At 39.0% G+C, this 23,017-nt stretch overlaps 1 protein-coding gene across 9 annotated transcripts in view; it reads left to right on the top strand.

Annotated features, from left to right (window-relative positions):
* Positions 1-23,017, top strand: part of ENAH (ENAH actin regulator) — a 100,360-nt gene that overhangs the window by 64,917 nt on the left and 12,426 nt on the right. For 3 of the 9 annotated variants that reach the window (XM_075749359.1, XM_075749357.1, XM_075749358.1), the window contains exons 5-11: positions 11,860-12,179; positions 13,403-14,203; positions 16,333-16,640; positions 16,909-17,045; positions 17,462-17,516; positions 17,824-17,872; positions 21,382-21,448. In XM_075749359.1, coding sequence (XP_075605474.1) covers positions 11,860-12,179; positions 13,403-14,203; positions 16,333-16,640; positions 16,909-17,045; positions 17,462-17,516; positions 17,824-17,872; positions 21,382-21,448 — 1,737 coding nt within the window. Of the gene's footprint in view, positions 1-362; positions 490-11,859; positions 12,180-13,402; positions 14,204-16,332; positions 16,641-16,908; positions 17,046-17,461; positions 17,517-17,823; positions 17,873-21,381; positions 21,449-23,017 lie in introns of those variants that run through there. The other 6 variants (XM_075749364.1, XM_075749363.1, XM_075749366.1 and 3 more) reach the window with 4 other exon arrangements.

Raw genomic sequence — 23,017 nt, 5'->3', positions numbered from 1 at the left:
CTAGCTTCCATTTTCGATCCTCAGAAATGAAGGGATTTTTTTCTTATATGGGTTATTTTTCACTTTGTCAGAGTGGTAGTCAGGCAGTGTTTATAAAATCCACTGTTTGATAATGAGCCAACTTCAGTTGACATACATATTTGTTAATAACTTCAGAGTTACTTAATGTCAAATACCATTTTAAAATATAAGATTAGTTCATTGCGTGCCTCTGTGTGCTACTCGTGCATGTAAATTTACCTTCTCTTCCAGCCACGATAAATATATTGTCAGGAATATGAGTCACTGAGTTGGTATCTAATATGACACTAGGGAATTTAATGAGTTAATGTTTATAAATAACTTCAAAATCATCGCTGCTTCATAAATAAAGAGACCAGGAACCCCAGAAATAGAGAAAGCGTATAGATTGTAAGGAATAATGAAGGTATACAAGCCACCTGCCGTCCTTCAGGGGCGTAATGGACCGAAACTTGACCGACTCCTGTCGTAAGTACTCAATGTTAGAAGTTCGCAAAATACAACAGTAGAATATTAGGGAGTTTTGTAATTGTTAAATACTTCGAGTTTGTTTATAGTTTTAGTTTATATCATTGATTGGGATGATAGCGTTAAAGAAAACTTGATGCGTGACTGTGCTAGAAAATAGTAGTGATATTGTAGATTTTTCATAACATCTTTTGGGAGGCTTCTTAGTTTTAGATAGTCCAAGTTCAGAGGCTGACAAGGGTAGCAGTTTCTTATTTACCGATAGACTTTAAGAAATGCTTTTTATTTTACAGATTAATTTTTTTTTTCTGAGACATTGCTAATCTTAACTAGGGCTAAAGAATTTATGTTTTTTCCCCTGTAATTATTGCATAGTAATTCCTGAGCTGTTTTGAAAACGTGGAAATAGAGAGAAAAAAACCTGCATCCCACAATTCCGTAGCAATGCAGCTAAAATAATTTAAAAGAAAGTTTGCCTGTCTTTGTGTCCCTAGTAGCCTGGTTTCTACTGATTTCCCACAGCCTGTGACCTTTCCCTAGTTAGTAGTCAGATCTACTGTTTGCAGTTTTCCTTGGCTTTTGAAATTGTGCCATTTATCCAACAGCTTATTTTGAGGAAGCAGCATTTCTTTAAAGGCATATGAATTGAGTAGATCATAACTAAGCAAACAGTTCTAATCTGAGATAAGCATATGAATATAATGTAAGAGTTGGCTTTTTGGGTTAGGATGTAAGAGTGGTCAGTAGAATAATGTCATAAGATTGTATTGTGTGCTGTGCGTGTTACAAAATCTGGGTGAAGTTTGTATCCCAGAGACGTGGTTTAGATGGAATCCAAGGGGGTTTTTTAATGCCTAAGATAAGGATTTCCAACAGGTCAAAGTTACATCAGTCTAAACTTTTCAAGTTGAGCTTGCTGAGGTAGTTTCATGGGACAACCTGTGGCCATTTGGATCTTTCCTGCCTCTGCTTCACATAGCAGGACGGGAGACAAAAGGAGACAGAAGCAAAAAGGCCCATCAGTGTTGTTTATCTCATCCTAAAGACTCAGGTTTTTTTCTTGCCCTCAGAGTTTCTGGAAAACAGAGTTCTAGTATAATAATGACTTTGTTTTTTTAGTGTTTCATATTTTCTTTCCATTCACAGTTTCTTCCCATTCACAGTAAAGTTTTCCTTAGTTCTGTCAAGTCTAGCTTTCAGAGACTTAATAACTGACTTTATGGAGAGGTAATGGGTGCTGTCTGGTTACAATACTGAATAGCTATAGATGTTGGGTAACACTGGTGTGTTTAGCAGACTGAGAAGAGCACTCTTCCATTAAGCAGTCTTTTGACTACATTGGCAAAATTGCTGCCTTAATTGCTGCAATTGAATATGGATGTTGTTTGAAGGATGGTTCTGACAAGTATCTTAGCTAACACTTTTTCAAATGTCTCTTTGAAATCTTACCCTTTCTGCAAAATTTTCAGCTCTGTGGGGTTTTTTCTGTTTAATGTAAAACATGAAATTGGTATTAGAAACTGTTTTACATTTTCCCAGATTTTTGATTAATGTTGTTCCCTTTTATGAAATTAGTTCTGTCCTGACCATACTCACTAGAATACCGCTAACGGAGTTGCCATTGGAAGTAGATTTTTCTACTATTGAGAATCTTATTTTTTTCTAAAATTTGGTGTGCACAGATGACTTCCTGCAATCTGGCTTCTGCCAGATACGTAAACTAACAGAACACTTGAATTTAATAAGTTGAAAAGATGAAGGTGAGGAAAACTAGGCTTGATGAGGTTTGATCAAAGAGCATTAATAGATAGATCCCTTTCTCTACTGGAAATCTTGTATCTAATAACCTTTAGGTTTATAGTTGCCTCTTCATGTCTTTGTCGTGGTGGGTGGTTACAAGTTTTTGCTTGACTGATAAAACCTAGTTCTTTCTCTTACTTTCTTATTTCCAACTAATGCGGTTTGAGCTTTTAACATAAAAGCTTGTTGTTAGACCTTAAATCCCTTTTGATCGAGGAAATGAAAGCCTGTTAGTTTGGTCTTGCTAGTGTGAAAGGCTTTAGAACTACTTTTGAAGAAAAGAATAATTAACCACATAAAACACAGCACAGTAAACTGTACCCAGATAATATTTTCTTTTGGAAAAGCAGAGAGGCTGTTCATGCGGTGTTCCTGGGCTTTACTAAAGTATTTGACAGATACCAAGAGGGAAGTTCCTAGTTAAGTTGGGAGAGAGGAGGATTGCTGTGGAAGTGTGAGGAGTGTAGGAACAGGCAGTTTCTCCTGCGTCATTGGGATTGGGAATGATCAAATTTTATTTGGTGTTTTGCTGAACAAAGCAAGTCCCTTGCTGCTGATGCGAGTTGAGATACATGAGTACAAAGAACAGTTGGATGATGTTGCAGATCTTAATGATCAGAATGGAATGAGAAGTAATACATAGCTGATGTCCTGGTTTTAGACATTTTTAGAGGGGGGAAAAACCCAACCTGTAGATGAAATACTAGTCTTTAGGATGTCTTAATACTAGTGTACAGGGAAAATCAAATTGACAGTGGAAGTGTTACGTGCAATGGTGATCAGTCAGGGGAAAGCTGTTTGAACATTGGAGATGGCTGTAATGATTTCTAGATTTGCGTAGTGTTTCATAATCATGATACACACAGTTAAATGCCTTTATAATTTTGCATTAAATTAAGTGTAAAGTGTTCTTTGATACAAACTTAAAAAAAAATAAAAAATTAAACGGTCTCACCTTTCACTGCTGTTTAAAGAACCAAAGGTCCACCACTGTTGAAACTGGAAGAAATTGCCAGTTCCAGAGCATGTACATAAACTCGACTTCACAAACCTCTTACCTTTGAACAGTCAAACTTTGCAGATCTTCTAAGTGTCTGTCTCTTGCTCGTTTTATCAAGTTGACTAGCTCTACTCTGGGTTTCTCTCAAACAATGTACAGTATGCTCAGAAGCTGCCTGGACTGTCTAGCACTTAAAAATGTTTGTTTAATAGTAAATAACTAAATAAAGCTAACTTGGTAAGAGTTTTTGTGAGAGCATACAGCAAGAGTTCAGTTTAGATGATGCAAAGTGAAGTTCATGCAACTTGAGAGAGCTTAGGAAGTTGCAGAGGTTAAATCTTGATCGCTTCTGCTGAGATGTGTTATTGGTGCATCAAATGTACTTTTTATTCATGAAGACTCTCGGTCTCAGTGGAGGCTGCCTGTGTTTGATGGAAATTTGCAATCTATATTGGCATGATTTAGACTTATCTTTTCTCTTTGCAAATTAATTATGAAATTTGGGGGAGGGGGGTGTTCGTTCCGTGGTACAGACACATTAATGTGTAGGCCTGGAGACACGTATTTAGTAGGTTTACTTTTTTATTTCTTTCTATAAACAGTTGTAACGGGGATAAAGTAGGTTGACTATATCTAGTTAAATTGATGTCCATAGAGTGCATGCAGTTCCTTGCGATCACAAGGTAGCTGCTCTTCCGTAGATGACAACGTGCTTCAGATGGAGCTGAGGTCACCCTGCATCTGGTGGCGGCGCCTTTAGCTCAGCCGCGCATTGTGTAGCCTGTTCGCAGCCAGCTGCTCTATTTGTTGCAGTGACTCAGTGGTGGGAGGAGGAGAGCCATCATGTGAGATGTATTCTAGTAAGTAGTGACTGTTGGATTAGATAATGCTATCTATGCCCACACGCTGGAGCTTTCAGCATTTTAGAATAAAATTCCAAACATTACTGTCTTGTTTATTGCTCCATAGATTGAGGCAGGGTTAGAGGAGCTGGTGGGAGAGCTCAAAGCAGCCCTGAAAGCCTAGGCATACCGAGACTCCAGGACTGGAATACTACAGGTGTCTTCTCGTAGTGCCGGTCGTTGCAATACAACTTTTTAAATTTATGAATGTACCTTAATGGTTAAACATATTTTAATAATTATTTAATTGGTAACTGTAAGTTTAATGGCCAGATCAACACCACAGTTTGAACTCCATTGGTTTTTAGTGATGAATCCAGGTTTAATTATAGTTGATACTATACACTTACCTTTAGAACTTTGACATAGTAGTGTTATTCCTAGATTTCCTGATATGTTTGGTTATAAAACTTACTTTTTTTAAAAAACCCAGCGAAGCACAGAATGAAGGATGCATACATTGTTGAATACTTTAGTATAATCACATTTGGTTTCTTGTACAGAATGTCTTAGTGGTAACTTTCAGAATAGTGCAGGATATATTACTGCAGTGTTTTAAGCTAGCAATAGTCTAGCAACCTTCGTGTTGCCTTATGTGTGTCATCCTTGTGTCTGTCTTCTGCCATGCAACGTTTTGTTTGTTTTAGATTAGGCAACAGCAAAAGCAAGAAACTATTTTTCAAAAAAAGCAAAACACGTGGTGTGGGGGACAGATCTGAAAATCTCCCCTGAATAGAATCTGTTCTATGATTTTTAATTGCATGTTATTTCTTTAGTGGCTTTAGGGGATTTTATTGGGGGGGGGGGGGGGGGGGCATCTTCTTTCAATACACAATACATTAGTGGTCTTACCCCCACGTGTGCGCGCCCCCCGTTGTTGTACCTTTAAACAGACAAAACAGGGCTGGTATTGATCTGAGTGATTTGATGCCCTGTTTTGACACCAAGTTTTTCAGCCAAGAATGAATTGGGCTAGTATTGATCTGAGTGATTTGATGCCCTGCTTTGACACCAAGTTTTTCAGCCAAGAATGAATGGAATATGAAATTGGTGTGTTCATAAATGATGACTAACAGCTGTCAAATATTATGTATTATCTGCCTGCAGCTGACCTCTTCACTCAATGCAGTAATTACTTCAGTGAAGTCTGTTCCTCAAGATATTTTGTTTTCTACAGGCTTTGTCTTGGATCTTTGTTTCCTACAGTGAGTTTTAAAGCTAAATAGTTCAAACCAGTTTCTGTTCATCTTTGGAATGTCTATCAGCTCAGTGCCTGTTGAATTTGGATATGATACAAAGATGCTTTTGTCTGTACTGTTCATGGAAATACCTCTGTTTTTAATGTATCTGGCTTCATGACAAGAAGCCTTTTGGGTTTGTGGCTGAATTCTGTTATTTGGGTTGATATATGGTCGTCTTGGTGCAGTTTCCTATCATCTTTTTAGGAAAAAATTTAATGGCTTGATCTCACGTCCAAGAGCAAAGCCAGCCAGTGTTCAAATCCTCAAGATTTATGTGAATGTACAAAAAAACTTCCACCTGAGGAAACAAGGTGACCTGCCAGAGCGGACAGCTATTTGCTTTCACAAACAGTTTTAGCAATGGATTTGTTACATGTAGGTTTTTTCCTCGTGGTGCCCTTGTGACAGCAGCTCTTGTTTTTTGACAGAGTGAGACTTGCTGAGAGATACTTTCTCTGGTGGAAGGACAGTCTTTCCACAAACTGAGCCACTTGCAGTAACTCTTCTGCAGATGACCAAGATAGGGGCTTAAACGTGAAGAGTGTTCCAGAAAAAGACATGTTCTCTCTGGCTGTTAAGTCTGCTCTGACACAGAATATTGTTTTACCAGTAAACATTGAAGTTTCTTGACCTAGTTGAGATCTTTGTCTTCCCTGTGGTAATGGTCATGTTTTAAGAAAATTGATTGAGGCTTCAATTCTTTTGAATGACTATGTTAAAGCCCTTAGCAAAGGGACCAGAGGATCACCATCACTCATTCACCTCCAGAAGCAGAAGCTAAAACAACCTTTTGTTTTTGTTTTTTTTTACCCCCCTCACCAAAATACAGATCTAAAGGTGTTGAATAATATTATTTTGGGATAGCTTCCTAGTTGCTGCATGTGATGATCTGTTGAACATAGTGATGTTACCTACTAGTGAAAGGCATGATAGGAAGTGATGTTGGTATACATGAGGTGTATTGGCTTGTTTCATACAACATCAAGAGCTGAGGTAGTAGCATGGCTTCTTAATTGTTGTTCCCCTTTATGCTCTGACTCAGAACAAGATAGGAAGGCTTTGTGTGTACCTGGGTAAGCTAACAGCAGTTCTGTTTTGCAGTTGTCTTGTAGGAGAAGTTCTAAACACCTTCACCATTGCAAAATGTGGAGTTTTTTCAGCAGGCATACAACAGTGTGTACTTTGACTCTGCTCATTGCATTTTTCTCCTTGTGTTATTTCAAGAATGTGGTCGTGCTCCTGATTCTTGGCTGCTCAAAGAACTGGAGGATTAATGCTGATAGAGTTCAAAATCACAAGATAGTATTGCAAATTTGATTCTTTCTTCATCCTCTGACTATACCTCCTCATACCTCTTCAATTGGACAAAAGTATAAGGGCAAGAAAAAGAAAGGAAATAACTTTAAAAGCTGTTGCAATATTAAAGTAAGTTAAATTAAAACCAGCAACAACAGCCGAACAATTCCTGCCCTCCTCCCCCTTAACACCCTGAAGTGAAGCTTCCTAAGATGCTTTTGGCGTAGAACTGATTAAAATCCAAAAAGAAAATTTCATGAGTAGAATGCATGATAAAGCCAGCAGCTATTCTGAAATTCTGAAGTCTACTCTTTGAATCTAAAACCACATGTAACAGTACCTATGTTGCATGTAACTAATGTGGGATCAGTTCTATAGCACTGTCTCAACTATTCAATGTAAATTACCTCTTAGATTCTAGTAATTCACACCATTAAAATAATTAGAATCACTTTGCCTTAGCACAATTAGCATTTCACTAAAGATAGGTTTCTGGGGCATTTTTAGTACCTCTTTAGGTTTATCAGAAGTTGTCCTGGTAGCTAGATGCTGTGCTTTCTAAGGCTGAAGAATTTTCATGTGTTGCTTTCACAATGTTCTTGAATGTTCCCATGCTTTAGAAAAGACCAAAGTCTTGCAAGTTCAGAAGTGCTTTAATTGATGTGTAGTGACTCTTCTTAATCCACTAATGCTTTTGCATAATACAATGTTGATCTCTGACAAAATTTTCAAATAAAATTACATTATCTAATGCTAACTAAACAAAACCAGTGGTTTTAATGCAAACAAATTTATCCTCTTTTTTTTAATTAGCAAAATGGGTTCTTAATCTATTTAAGCTACAACTGTTACACTTGTTAAGCTGTAGTTCATTCTTAGTTTATGAAATTCATCCTTGCTCGTTAAGTTGTTGAAGCAATTTGATTGCATTACTGCATCCTGATCTTTTGACCTGTGCTAATTTTGGTTTTCTATCTGAAAGGTTTATTAAAGTAGTTAAAACTACTGTAAAATGTAGTGGGTTGTGGTGTGGGATTTTTTGTTGTTTTGGTTTATTTGTTTTCCTTCTTCGTATTCGTAAGGATGGTGTATTTCATCTCATATATCTTACTGCATGGGAATTTTCTACACTATAGGAAATTTTTGCAAGGTGTTTTGCTGCCCTCTCTTGGTAGAGCATTTGTATCGTAAGCATAGTGCTCAACTTGTTCATAGTTTTTATTTGTACCTTTAAAAATTTCTGAGTTTATTCCTTTATTTTCTGAAGAAACGGGAAATGAGGATTCTTTTGCAAAAACAAAGCATAAAATACTGAATCACTCAATATTTATTTAATTATGAGAACTTTTTCATTTAGGTCCTGTGTAGGTGAAAGTGGTTATCTCACTGCTGTTTATCTATGTCTTAGTAGACAGCCACTGCAGTTTGATAGTGTTGATTGCTGACTGAAATAGTTTTTGCTTCAGATAAAGATTAAAGCATATAAATGCTTAGGTTCATTTTGTTACCACACATGGGTGTCGTGTGTCTTTATAGCTCTCTGAAGAGGAGAACAACCCCAGGGAAGCCTCAGGAATGTGTTCACACGTATTAGGAGAACTAGTCAACCCCAAACAAACAGTTTGACTCAGACATACATCTCATGCTTTAACTAAAATTGCATGTAATTACATGCTCTATAGAGACATAGTATATGTTGATATACAGTCTCATCGTCTGTGTCTCCCTCCGTGTATGTAGTATATACATACATACATGTGGATATATCCCTCACAATAGTTAGAAAAGCTTTAAGTAAAAACTAACAAATGTCCTCACCCTTCTTGGCCGGGGCAAATACCTGGAATACTTCCCCCTGCTACTCTCCAATCCTCTGGGCATTTTTGGTTCAGCAGCTTCTTGTGCATGATGCAATTTCTGTTTTTATAAATGACTTTCCATGTTTGTTTTTTTTCTTCTATGGGCTTTTTCCTATTCTTTCTTTGAATCACTCTGGCAAGGAGTTCCACAGCGCATCTGCCTGATGTGCAGAGGTACTCACTCTTTATTTTATTTTATTGAGCTTTGCTATTATTAGTTGCATTGATTCTTTCCTCCCAGCTGTTGTATCAGGATGTATTCATTACTCAGGATTTTATAGACCTCCAGTTGTCTTTTCCAGAATGCAGAATTGCAGCTTCTTTAGTTATTTTTTGAATGGACACTGGTACCTTTTGAACCTTTTCAGTTCTGCTGTTTTCCCCCTTTTGAGATGGGAATGGAGATGCAGGATTTATGAAGCAGGATGGTGGTATTTTCTATGCTGCTCTGTAATCCTTTCCTAATGTGTAGCATCTGGTTTATGTTTTTGAACAGAACAGATCAGTGAAGGGATATTGTCATGGAACTGTCTGTTGTTACCCTAATATCTCACTCCTGAGTCTGTAGTCAACTTGTAGTCCAGCATTTTATATACGAATTTAGCAGATTTCCCCTCTCTCTCCTGCATCACTTCAGTTATATCTCAGTTCAGTTTTATTTGCCAATTTTATTGCCCAGTTACTCAGAATTAGAAGATCCATCAGTAATTCTTTATGATCGGTCATCATCCTTGCTGTCCTAACTAACTTAATATTAAGGAGCTTAGTCAAGAGCACCTCACTGTTTTTCTTTTCCACGTTGCTTATGAAAATACGAAATGGCACAGCTCTAGCTATGGCTTATTGCAGAACTGCCTCGGTGACACTGCTCTTATGTGAGAAGTGACCTATATTGATGTTCTGTTTCTGTAAAGAATTGAAGAACCTAAAGAAAATTTAAATATCTGGCAGCTGCTTGATTTGTTATTAAACGCAGTGAATTGATACCTTCTAGTTTCATAAACTAAATATAACATAAAATGTTTATAACCTCAAATGCCTTATCTACATTTTAGTTTTAGGGTTAAGTTTGTACGTTTCTAGGTAGATTATGCTAGTTTCTGGCAAATGAATGAAAAAGAACAAAACAAAAGGTGCTTTGGTGTCTGTAAATGTTGACTCCTGCTCTCAGTAGCCTTTTAGGTACAAACATCTGTGCATCCACCTCTCCTTTACAAAAAAAGAGCCTAAGATGATCAAGCTGAAGTTATCCATGATGAAAAACCTATTTTCCTCTAATAATAGATTTTTATCTCAGGGGAAAAGAGCACATAATAAAACTAGTTTTGTACAATACAGAGCAAGCAAAAATGTAATGCCAAAAATATTTTTAATATCCCCTTTAGAGCTTAAATTTCTGTGGTTTATATTGTATTCTCTTGATATTTTGTGGAAATCCTCTACTGGTTCCAAATATGTATCAGTCAATTAACAGAATTTTTGGCGGACTTCAGACCTAAAACTCAAGCATTTAGCAAGCTGAGCTGCGGCCCTAATTTCTTAATGATTCCTATTACAACTTTGTTATATGGGAGGGTAGGAGCTGATGGAAGAACTGATACAGGAACAGAACTATTTTGCAGCTTCGGAGGATCTTGAGTAACAAGTTCAGTAGAGAAAAGTCCTTTTGCTGTACATAACTGGAACTTAATTGCTTATAGCAATTATGAAATTTCAGTATTTTACAGGGTGTTTTTTGCATTTTAAAGGAAAAACATTGTTCTGAAAGAGGATGACCTTCAGTAGTAATGGTGTATGAGCTGGGGTTTCCAGTTCTGCCAGTGTTTTCTGAGCATGAATAGGAATGAAATAGCTCAAGTTTCCTTCATTTTCAGGCTTCAATTTTACATGGCTCTAAGCATATAGTATAGAATTACTCGTGACCTTTCCAAATAAGATTGCCCAGTGGCAGTCTATGGAAAACACATTATCTGGTAGCTTGTGGTGTCAAAATTTAGGTCTCTTTTTTTTGCTTTATAGTTAAAAGCTGCCTGTGCTTTGTATTTGTTGAGAAGCTATCTTCAGTTTGTATCTGAAGCATGGCAGGAAAAAAAAAATGGCTGCGTGCTTTACATACAAGTTTTAATTTTTAAATGTCATAATTTTTTTTAAAATAAGAATTCAAATAGAGGACGATAACTAACAACATTTTCAGTGATAAGTACTGACAGAAACATACTGGCCACAGCCTCGAGGAGGATGTGCCTAATTTCTGTTTTAGTAGTGAGCTCTCCCAAGAAATGAAAAAGCTTTGAAAAATCAAAAAGGTGTATTTTAGCCAACTAGAAACATTTAGCTTTTTTAAATATAATTAAAAAAACCCCAACAACAACCACTAAAGAAAATATAAAGCAAGATGAGGGAGGAAAAAAGCAAAAGGGTTGTTTGCAGCCTTTCCTACTATATTTTTGCAAGAACGTCCTTTCTTTCAGCCAGCCTAGTGGCTTTGGCAGCAAGTTTTGCATGATTCCTACCCTTAGGAAGTTTTATTTCCTCTGTCTTGTTTTTACTTGTTTTCCTCCTCTCCACATCTTCCCCCTCTCTGCTTTCCTTTGCAAAGACTCCCATGAGCTGGAAGTCCTGCCAGCTCCCTGCAGCATTTCCCTGGCTGCTGCACCCTGGATTGTTTTCTCACTGTGTCCAGTTTTCCCCTGCCTTCAGAGTGTTCTCGTCTTGATGCCGGTTAAGTTGTATGTGCGTGTAGTAGTATGCAGGTTGAGAGGGACATGTATACATTTTGATACTTCTGTAAAATTTGGATAAGTACTACCTGACTAGTTTATTTGAAAAATGTAATTTCTTTCGGAGTGGGTTTTTTCATGAGTATTTGTAACTGCTATTTCATAGTACTTTTATTCACTGCTTTGAGTATAAAATAATGTGCAAAGAACAAATGTAACTCCGTATCTTAAACTGGGAAGATTGCATCAGTTAGTAAACTATCAGCAACAGCTTTCTATTTTTACGTCTTGAAAGCTGTCTCTCTGAATGTTAAATTAAGAGGAAATTGGATATATGATTTTTTTTTACTGTAAGCATAATACAACTACTATCCAGCTCAGAAAAATAACACGTAGAATTAAGAATTGTATGTTGGTACAAATGCTGTGCTTTTCTTCTCGCTGCTGCAAAGATTGTTGATTAGTTTATCTCTACCTTGTCCTCTAACAGTTGCTTGATATTTTTGGTTTTCACTTTGCCGCTTAGTCTTTTTCCTTTTTTCATGATTGTAGACAGTTGCAAGAGCAACAGAGGCAGAAGGAGCTGGAACGGGAGAGGCTGGATCGTGAACGAATGGAACGGGAGAGGCTGGAGAGAGAGAGGCTAGAAAGGGAAAGACTTGAAAGAGAGCGCCTAGAACAGGAGCAACTGGAGAGAGAACGGCAAGAAAGGGAACGGCAAGAGCGCCTAGAAAGGGAGAGACAAGAGAAGGAGAGGCAGGATCGAGAGAGACTTGAACGACTTGAACGGGAAAGGCAAGAAAGAGAACGGCAAGAACAGTTGGAAAGGGAACAATTGGAATGGGAAAGAGAGAGAAGAATATCCAATGCTGGTAAGAATTTAAAACCCGAGTGCATTCAAGTACCAGACTATTCTTTATGTGTTTGGGTGACGGAGCGGGAGAGAAGCAACAAAGGGCAGTGAGTACAGCTGTGCAACAGCAGTCAGTATTTCAGGCTTCTATTTGCTGGAATTGCTTCCTTTTTATGGCAAGAAGTCCAAGATCTTTGACTTTTCTGTCATAATTTTCCATTAACTCTGAAATAATTTTTTTTTTTTCATTATTTGCTCGCTCCATTGCCGTACTTTGCTTGAAAAACTTGAATCATATTGGGCACTTCCAACATTGGTTAAAGTATGATGAGTTAAAATTTCTAAATACCTTATCGTTGTTTGCTCTCTTCAACAAGATGTATTCTCATTATGTAATTTGGAAAAAAAACCCAACCCAAATACATCAGGCTGAGTATGTTTATGTAGAAGGTATGTATCTACATAAGGCAAAGTAATAGTGCGAGTAATGGTGCCTTTCAGCATGAAGTCTTGCTTAATTTATCATTGTAGTAACATTTCAGTGAAATGTATTATATGTATTTGTAGATAAGTTAATGCACTGCCTGCGGAAATGTATCCAATGATAGCTGAAAGCTTTCTCATTTTGGTAATATAATGGAACATTAGTCAAGCACTTGGTTGTTCTTTAGTAACAAACTCAATCTACATAAGAAGTCAGCTCATGGTAAAATTTGAGGTATACTATGTGAGAGCTAGTCACTTTAGAGCAAAGGATTTTATTGGTAGTTTTATTCCCAGTACTTTCAAGTTTGCGATGGAGCTTTTTCTGGGGAAGAGAAAGGTGATAGCTACTTGCTGCCTATGGTATGAGTTTTGTTAGTGGAGTTGTAAAAAACGTTAAGATCACTACACTTGCTTACAGTTTGCAACCAAACAAGAAGATAAAAGCTGACAAAAGGCTGATTAATCAACCCTGTATCTAATTCATCTCACAGATAGGATTTGAGAAAACTTGCTTTGGAACGTATTTGTGAATTCAAATGTTGGCACAAAAATAGTTGGTAAAATTTAAAAGCAGCTGCTGATAATATGTAAAACTTTCCTAACAGTATTTTCACTTGTGCCTAATCCTCTGGTACTAACTGTAGTCTGCATTTATACATTTTGTTTGAATGCTGGTTTTGTTGCTTCATTAGCTCCCTTTTTCTCTTTCTCCTTTTTTTATCCTGCCTTTGCTGCTGCTTTCCATCTTCTGTCCAGCTCCATCTTTCGACAACTCCCCGTATAGCACTCCACTTCCTGAATACTCCAGTTGCCAGCCTCCTTCAGCACCTCCTCCATCATATGCAAAAGCAGTCTCAGCACCAATGTCAGAGGCCACACCGGAGTACGCTGTAGTGACTTCTGCACCACCGACTTCCACTCCCCCTACACCGCCTCTAAGGCACTCTGCATCACGTTTTGCTACATCTTTAGGCTCAGCTTTCCACCCTGTTCTCCCCCATTATGCTACAGTTCCTCGTCCGCTGAACAAAAGTTCTCGGCCCCCTTCTCCTGTCAATGCCCCAGCGACTTTGCCTCCAAATACAAAGCCTGTTGCCTGGTCTGCACCCAGTTTTGCCCCTCTTCCCCCATCTCCTCCAGTAATGATAAGCAGTCCGCCAGGCAAAGCTACTGGTCCAAGACCTGTCCTCCCAGTGTCGGCTTCTAATCCAGTGACCCAAATGTCCACGTCTCCCACAGCTCCTAACGGGCTTCCTGAAAACCTGGCTTATCCGGTTCCTTCACCTTCTACCTCAGGTCCAACTCCGCCTCCGCCACCTCCTCCCCCCCCACTGCCTTCCTTTCCACCTCTGTCACTCTCTGGACCTCAAGCTTCTCCTTCTCCCAACTCCCCAAATGCCTCGACTCCCTCATCCAAGCCTAGTGTTCTCCCTTCTCCCTCTGCAGCTACCCCTGCCTCTGTTGAGAACTCTCTAAACTCTGTGCTGGGAGACTCCTCTGCTTCTGAGCCAGTCTTGCAGGCAGCCTCTCAGCCGATTGAACCTACGACCCAGCAGGGTAAGGCTTTCTGTTATTGCTATTAATGCACTAATCAGGAATGCAGTCGAAACCAATTGGTATCGAAGCCGGTAACTGCCCCAAAGAACTCATACAGTGCTTCCGAAGTTGCAGTGATCTTAATACCACAATGAAATACCGTTTGGAAAACTGGGGTAAGGGAAACTATAAAGGTCTGTGGATAAGAGCTGGTGTTCTGTGGCCTGTCATAAGTAAAATTCTGATTTCTTAAGCTCTCACTTGTTGAGAACAGAGCTTGTTGAATACTTGCTTGGTAAATCGTGTACTGTTAGTTTATTTGGAACATGGAGTTAATAGGCAGCATCGTTAGTTTCCTAATGGCAGCCAACATGGAAGAACAGATGTGCGGCTTTGGACATGTGAATGACCTTAAACGAGGAATAATCTGAACCGCTTTGATACTCCATGTAGTTTCAAATTTAGAAAGTAACATGTAACACCTACAGCATTTCTTTCTGTACAGTGGTCGTATTTTGATATATGGCTGTATGTGCACATATATATGCTGCAGAGGGACTGTTTACAAGGGCATGTAGTGATAGGACGAGGGGTAATGGCCTTAAGCTGAAGGAGGGTCAATTTAGATTAGATATAAGGAAAAAATTCTTTACTGTGAGGGTGGTGAGGCACTGGAACAGGTTGCCCAGAGAAGCTGTGTATGCCCCATCCCTGGAAGTGTTCAAGGCCAGGTTGGATGGGGCTTTAGGCAACCTTGTCTAGTGGAGGGTGTTCCTGCCCATGGCAGGGGGGTTGGAAATAGGTGGTTTTTAAGGTCCTTTCCAACCCAAACCATTCTATGATATAAAGACAGGTCTTCCTGTGGTATTCTACCAGCGTAGCTAAAAAAGACTTCAGAAGAAAAACTTGGTTAAGCAGGTGATAGTCTTAATGGACACTGTACCAATGTGACAGAAATGTGTTTGGATGTAGATGTCTTTGTTAACTTGACGCTTTTATAGCGATTTAATAGATTTAGCTCTTTGTATGTAAGTCTACAGTAGCTCAGCTAAAGGTGTGGGCAGAGGGGCTCCTGGGGGATGAGCAGGCTGTGGCTTCATCACACATAAGCCACGCAGAGTAGATCCTGTGTACACCCTCTTGTCTTAAATGAAGGTGTGAGCTACTCCAGGGTGGAGTGGAAACAGGGTGAATGGCCTGACTTGTAGTATGGAATAAAAGTGTGCACTTGAATGGGGAGTGATGGTGAATAGCAAGAGAGTTTAAAAGGCTTTTAAATTTACACAGTGGCTAACAGGAGTAGGAAACCAGGAAGACTTATGTATGAAATTCCTTCCATAGGGGTTGCTTAAGGTGGTTGCGTAGCACTTTTAGTAGCTTATGGCAGTTTGGGCGAGGCGGGGGGAGGATGTGTGGGACTGTTTTCTTAGTCACAATTTCTTAAACTGTTTCTATATTCATAAAACAGTAATCATCAGAATATTCTTCAAAACGCATTTTGTATTGCATATCAGGGTGAATTTAAAGCATTAGAAGAATCATAGCTAAAGATGGAAGAGCTTGTTCCCATCAGCTTAAAACATGTCAGTCTTCTAAGCTGCTAATTAGTGTTCGGTTTAAATTATTGAAGTTGATTCCTGGAATGGTTTTGGGTTTTTTTAGAGAAAAGATTTTTATACAGCTTGGAAATTAGCGTTGGAACTCAAACATTTCAAGGGTTCAGATGTTTGGGTGGTGTGTTAAATGCTTGTCAGTACAATGCAAAGCCACTCTGTGTTTAGCACCGTTTTGAACACAGTATTGTTCCTACGAGGTATGACATTCCTGCCTTAATTGACTCTTAATAAAAGCTTTGCCTGTTTCCTGGCGTAAGAGTCGTCTTGGTTGCAGCACAGAACCTGACTGAAGGTGTTTTGTATGTCAATGTCTCTGAAACTCTCTGATCTCTCATAGTGTACTATGTAATATTTTTAGTGCGTTTAATAAGAACATTTCTCTCCTGCTGAAACTTGCAGTGTTTTCTTGCCTATAAAAAGGATCCTTACCAGTATTATCATACACTGAGCAAAAGAACCAGTATTTCAATGGAAATAAGATCTTTCTTTTCTAAAATCCTTAACATAGTCTATTTGCTTTCTTTTTGATACTAGGTGTTGTCCAAGGACCACCTGCACCACCTCCCCCACCCCCCCTACCCCCTGGCCCAGCTCAGTCTTCAGTAGCAGCCCCACCTCCTCCTGGCCCACCACCACCACCTCCACTTCCACCTTCAGGGCCTCCGCCGCCACCACCACCGCCTCCTCCACTTCCTAGCCAAGTTCCTCCCGTTCCCCTTCCACCTCCTGCTCCCCCCCTCCCCACTTCGGGATTTTCAGTGGGATTCGTGCCCGAAGAAAATCGCCCTTTAACTGGACTAGCAGCTGCGCTTGCTGGAGCCAAACTTAGGAAAGTCTCACGGGTAAATACGACTCTAGTTTCTTTTTTGTGATTCCTGTCTCTAAATCCCATTTTCCTGAACTGGTTGTAATTTTTGTTCAAGATTAATAACAGTATCAAGACTTTTGGGGTAGGCTTTAATTAATTGATAAAAAAGTGTTACAGGATGTACTACCAGCCCATCACACTCTTTATACAGTTGCTTCTTTCTCATGTGTGAACTTTGCTGCTTTCATTAAGTCGGCTATAATTTTATTTGCACATCTGCTGTTATTTTGTGTATTATGAAGGGTGAAGACTCCTCCAGTTCAAGTGGAGGAGGAGGCGGCTCTGCTTCATCTAAAACAGACAGTGGCCGTGGAAATGGGCCACTTCCCTTGGGAGGCAGTGGGTTGATGGAAGAGATGAGTGCCCTGCTGGCCAGGAGGTAAGGAGCTGTTTCTGCTGTGCTCCAGCTGCTTAGTCATTGCAGAGGTAGGATTTTGGGTGCCTGTTTGCAGCTGGCTAAGGATCAAATCAACATTGGGTTGCTCATGTGGTTGCTTTGTGCAGTTGATAACGTTTTATGAATAGCCTTTTTTTTTGAGTGTAATTGAGTACTTTTCTTCTGTGTAAGTCTTTGTGCAGCAGTAGAGGAGGGGATACAGACTTCAAGAGGAGAAAGAATTTGCACCGTCGCTTTGGCAGGAGGGCTTTGTCCTTGAAAGTATTTTGAAAGTACTTTCTTAAACACTAATTTTCAATTATCTAGCTCTCAAGCTGTATGTGTCTTTAATTACACTAAACAACATTTTTCCATCTTAAAGCCATGATGATCTTGGTAACTTTTGTCTCTGCTTATAGGAGAAGAATTGCTGAAAAGGGATCAACAGAACCAGAGCAGAAAGAAGATAAAGCTGTGAGTTGAGAAATTTTATCTACTTCACATTATTCAGTACTAGATTATCAGAAAGACTCTAATGGTGTACATGGGGTTACTTATACTTTACCATATATATATACACACACACACACACAACCACTATTTTGTGAAGTGTGTAGTGCTTGCACTTTTTTTACATACAATTGAGCAGAACAGTTTAAAATTATATATAAGGTGAAATAAATATTTAAACAGTTGAGATTAATCTTTCAGATTCAGAAGAGTCAAAAGTGTTTTTCTCTCTTTTTCCTCTCCCCCTTCTTCTCTCATCCCTTTTAATCAGGAAGAATCAGAGTCTTCAACTTCTAAGGTTTCTTCAACAAGCACACCTGGTAAGTAGCAGAGGTTTGTGAACTCTGTGACTCTATAACGCTAAAACCTATTGATAAATCTCCATCAGCTGTGCTGAATTTTGGAGCCTGCCTCTTCTCCCATCATTACAGCCTGGCATTTTGCTGTAGAACAAGTACTGGTTCAGAAGTCTTTCAGAAGATGAGAGAAAAAGAACATCCACTGGAACACCATACTTGGTACAGGGCCCTCCTGTGTCGAACCTATGGGGCTCATGCATGGAGAGCAGTTGGTAGTGAATGCGAAAGCAAATTGTCTCAGTCATTGCAGGACACAAGCTGGGACAGTAGCTTGTTTCCTTCAAGGCAGATGTACAAGACTATCAGAGTTAGACAGAAACAGTTGCCGCTTCGGTACTTTAGTAAAGATTCCCTCACGTGCAAGTGTCCTTTCTAAATCACTGTAAGTGCATGGAGTAGAAATTCTTTAACCGTGATTCCTCTGCTGAGGTATGCTTGTGGCAGAGTTTGGAACTGCACAGCCAACATTGCTGCTGCAGTCAGTAAGGAAAGCTTACCTCTCACCAATTCTGTAGTTGGCCAAGATGTATTGTCGGCATGCATACATGTTCATACTGTAAATGCTTGTGTTACAAGGTCTCAGATGACGCTGAAGACTTTCTTTTCCTGTCCTTCAGTAATACCTCTTGTACCCTTAGCTTCCCTGGCTGCCTCCCCTTATGTGCATACAAAAGGGGGAGGATGTACCATATAACCTGCAGTTTGTCATCTGAAAAGATACTGGGGGCAGAAGGAAAACAACTCTGTAATGAATATACCAGTCTTCAGTATGTTCTATGTTTCTCTGTTGATTGCTTGCCCATGTGTATACTTCTTCACTACATGATTCAGCCACTTGATGGTTTGCAGGCCTTAATATTGAAAACCACTGCTGTAGGGTGAACAAAACCCAGGTAGCCACTGCCTCTGGGATAAAAAGGAGAACTAGGAGCTAAGTGTGTCCGGATCAAAATAACTGGAAAACTGTTAGTATTGAGATACAGCCAGTAGTCTAAAGAAATTAGACCGCAAAGCAGTAAATGACTTGATACAAATTGATTTTTTTCATACACACACCCCACCCCCCCGCCCCCAGCTTAGGAGTTTGCTTTATTCTGTTAAACACAGAGATGATATTAGCCTTGAGGAAATGACTGCTTTTGGAACACTTTTTCTAATAATACAGGCCCAAAAGAGGGAAATCAAAACTAGTGGAAGTGGTTCCATTAATTGGTTGTCATGATAAGAAGCCTCATAAAACTTTTTTTAAAAAGTCAAATGCATCCAGAGTTTTGACTGTTTCCTTCCAATGGAGAGATTTTACTTCATTTCTTGATGTAAAATGCTCTGGTAATGCTGTGCCTCATTATTGGAACACAGCTTTAAAATGTTTAAGAGGAATGCTTGGCATACTGAGCAGAGGCCAGGTCAAAAATATGTGCAATTATGTCTAATTTCCATTAGTAATATAACTGAAATTGTTATACCCAGACTTGCTAGCATTTACCTCTTTGGCGTTGCGCTTACCCGACTGATGTGCTGACTGATGAACTATCAGAGTTCCACATTCTTTGTCAGGAGGAGTATGATGTTGAAACGGGAGACATTTCTTCTGTCCTGAGCTGGGGTGTCCTTGCATTTATTTTGATATATTTCAACTGTGTTAAGGGGCTATATGCTCTCTCTCCCTCTCCTGTTGCTTACAGGGAGGGTTACACCGTGATTACTTACAAATATTAATCCATTTCTGTATATAGTATATTCCTTTTAGGGGAAGAAACGTGCAGTCACATAAGGCTAAGTAAAACCTAAGTTAAAACATGTAAGATAATAATATAAACAAAACAAGCTCAAACCCATGGGATAGGCAACAGATGTATGGCCCTTGGATAATGTTGCTGTTTCACCTAGATAAGGCTAATCATGTGGTCCTTGAGCAAGCTGCGGCCATAGCAAAAGTTACTCAATTTTGTAGATACAGCTAAAATCCTGCTGGAATAATTCCTATGGCAGGACAAGTCCTGAAGCCTGGTATATCAAATTAAGCTTAAGACTTATTACTAGCACTGGTAACCTGTTGTTGGCCAAGTCACAGGCTATGCTAGCAGCCTTCTGCAAATCAGATATTCTTAGTATCTTAACTGCATCCTAGAGAACTTCCTGGCCAATATGAGACTCTGAAAGGGCATTTCTGCCCCGCAGCTTGCCCAGTTTAGCAGAGCTGAGCAATACAAAAGAAAGGGAACAAACCAAACAAACCCCAAATCGGAAATACAGACTGATAATTCAGTGGCACATTAAAGTCCTGAGTAAGTAATGACAATTCACACTACAGAAAGACTGTTCTAATTTGTGCAGATTGTAAGGAATGAAAACCTGATCTGTCAGGAATGAAGCATTTGTGGTTGTAGGTATGTCCTGAGGAAGCACTTAGGTGGAGACCACTAAAGGAAAAAAAATCTCATTCACCATGCAAGAACACAAAATGAACAGTCCTTAACTGAACTGTTTGCCCTGTTTTGGCTGTGATTTCTGTCTGTCTGCTGTTGACAAACCAACCTGCACAATAAAGTTAACTTTCACGTGTGACTTTAGATCACTGAAATAAACTCAGGATAGCAGGTCGAAGTCTGTCAGAGCAGATTCCAAGCAGAACTGAGATCAGGCTCTATAATGGAAAGTGAAGCATGAGCATGTATAAAGATAGGTTGGGCTTTTTTTTAAACTTGGCTACAAATTAGACTCGTGCCTGTAGACTGGGCTCAGAAGTCCTTTTCTGCAGTGCTTGCCCATAGAGTATAAGCTGCTCAGATGGGAGAAAAGACGCACAGTAAAGACGCAAAGTAAAACTTTTGGCAGGTATCACAGGTGGCAAGTAAACTACAATCACTCCTGGATCCCAGGACAATGTACCTTTTAGTTTTGAGTCTGTGTTATTTTGAAAGGGGGAAATGATACATTGCAACTTTAGAAGTATCTTTTTGGGAACAAGACTTTGGGAAATAGCTACTTTGTTGCTGAAAGGTATTCTAGTTGTGTGAGGTGGTATCATCCCTGCTGTCACTTCATTGAAATTGGCACTGAATTCGTTTTATATAATTCATTAACAGCTCAGGAAAACTCATTTATCTTAAAAACATCTTCCCTCAGTATTTGAAGCTGACTATTTGGTTATAGTTCCGGAATTCCATGTTTCACAACTGAAGCAATCAGATACACAAAGCGTAGGTAGACCTTCCAGTTGGATTAAGAATCAAACAGCATTTACAATGTCTAGAACAAAAGACTTTAAGATGCTATCGCAACATAAATAGTAGTACAATTAAGATGAATACTACAGGAGGTAGCTTAATATGAAAGAACTAATGCAATATAGTAACACACACACACAAAAAAGGCTAACTTAAGTTGCCAGGTACTTGAAGTTTCCTCATGTAAATTACACAATGGATAGAAAAAGCGATTTTTCATCTTCTCACTATGTTTTCCAGAACTAACAAGGAAGCCTTGGGAAAGAACAAATACAGTGAATGGAAGCAAGTCACCCGTTATCTCCAGGTACTCCCTTTTGTACCAGCTATCTTTTCCCTACGTTTGCTGTTGTTGCTAATGCTGGTAATGGTACCGGACTAAAATAGCAAAAATCACCTTAACAGTATTAAAAGCAAAATGTATGGGTTTCAAATTGCTGCTGTGAAATTGTGTTTGGCAGTTTTAATTAGGAATGAAGAGTTGCTTTTGGAGACTGGTAGTAAGTGAAAATTTTGACAGTAAAATCAAAAGTAAAACCCAAAAAGATTCCTTAAAAATTGCTGGTGTATAACGTCAATTATTAAGGTGTATGTTTGCCTACAGCAATGTTTAATTCTTTCTATTTCTTTAAATTTTAAAGTCTGAAATTTGCTGCAAAGGAAGAACCAAATTCAGTGCTGGGATTCATATATTCAGTAGTAAATCTAGTGAATAGGTTTTCTTCTATTTCTGTGCTAGTCGTAGAATGGTTATCTAGATATTTAAGCCATCTTGGTAAGATTTGATTCCGTGACAATTTTCAGTAGCTGTCTCATACCAAACCAAGGAAGCCCATCCTAAAGAAGTGTAGAAATATTACACATCCTTCAGTGCATTAACCAATCTTTGGTAACTTGTCACCTGGAACTTTGATAGGCAGTGGGTGTTTTGGTAGGCATTTCAGTAGTGCAAAAGAATGAAATGGCTGCTTTAGCATTTTTTAATTTATTTTTGAGGTATATTTAATTGCCATTTGCATTAAGCAGAAGGCTTGTGGTTCAGTTTAGAATTCCTGTATATTCTGTGTAATGAATACTGACCTGTGATAATCTGACAAAGTTATCTGAATTTCTTGAGAGAAAACAAAAGAACATGTTAAACTTGAGAATTATGTGTTTGAAATTACTTGAATCTCCTCACAATTCTGGCCTGTTGGATACAGCTATGTGAGATTTGGTGATTAGAGAAGAAGAGACAGTTGTTCTTTAAGTGGCATTACTTGTGGTTCGAGATTGCCATCGAGGTTCTAAAATGGAGCACTAAGCACTCTTAGCCTGTATCAGTATCCTTGTCTATCATTCAGAAATAAAGTAGTCCAGGAGCTTAAAATGTCTGCAGCCTTGATTCTGGTTGCTTGCTTTGTTTTTTGTCAAAAAGCAGGTGATATTGGTGGTGATGTCCCCTCTGCTATCCTATCAGTGTAACAAAATACTGCTTTACCTATAGCCTTGGCTTCCCCCTACTTTCTTCCCCCTCGCCCCCCATAGGTCTCACCTGCTTTAACAGAGGTCTCTTCTTTTTAAGCAGATTGAGGTATCAATACATGGCATTGAACTTGTCATAGAAATAATTTGTGTAAGGAATCCTAAAGAGCATTTTAGATTTCATATTGTTTAAGATAGTTGCTGGCCTGGCCCTTTGGCTATAGATGCCTTATGGATAAGCAGTTGAAGAAAGGAAAGTGAAGGGATTAATAAATAGGGCAGTTCTCCATATCAGACTCCTTTGGGGAGTCTGGGATGTCCTTCAATCTTCATTCTACCTGTCCCTACAGCTGTAGCTTCTTGTGAACTGTTTTATGCATCCTGTCTCATTGCTCTTGTTTCAACCGGTGAA

The sequence above is a fragment of the Balearica regulorum genome, chromosome 3, assembly GCF_011004875.1.
Source record: "Balearica regulorum gibbericeps isolate bBalReg1 chromosome 3, bBalReg1.pri, whole genome shotgun sequence".
Taxonomy (NCBI): Eukaryota; Metazoa; Chordata; class Aves; order Gruiformes; family Gruidae; genus Balearica; species Balearica regulorum.
The sequence above is the reverse complement of the archived record's forward strand: the minus strand, read 5'-3'. Positions and strand labels throughout refer to the sequence as shown.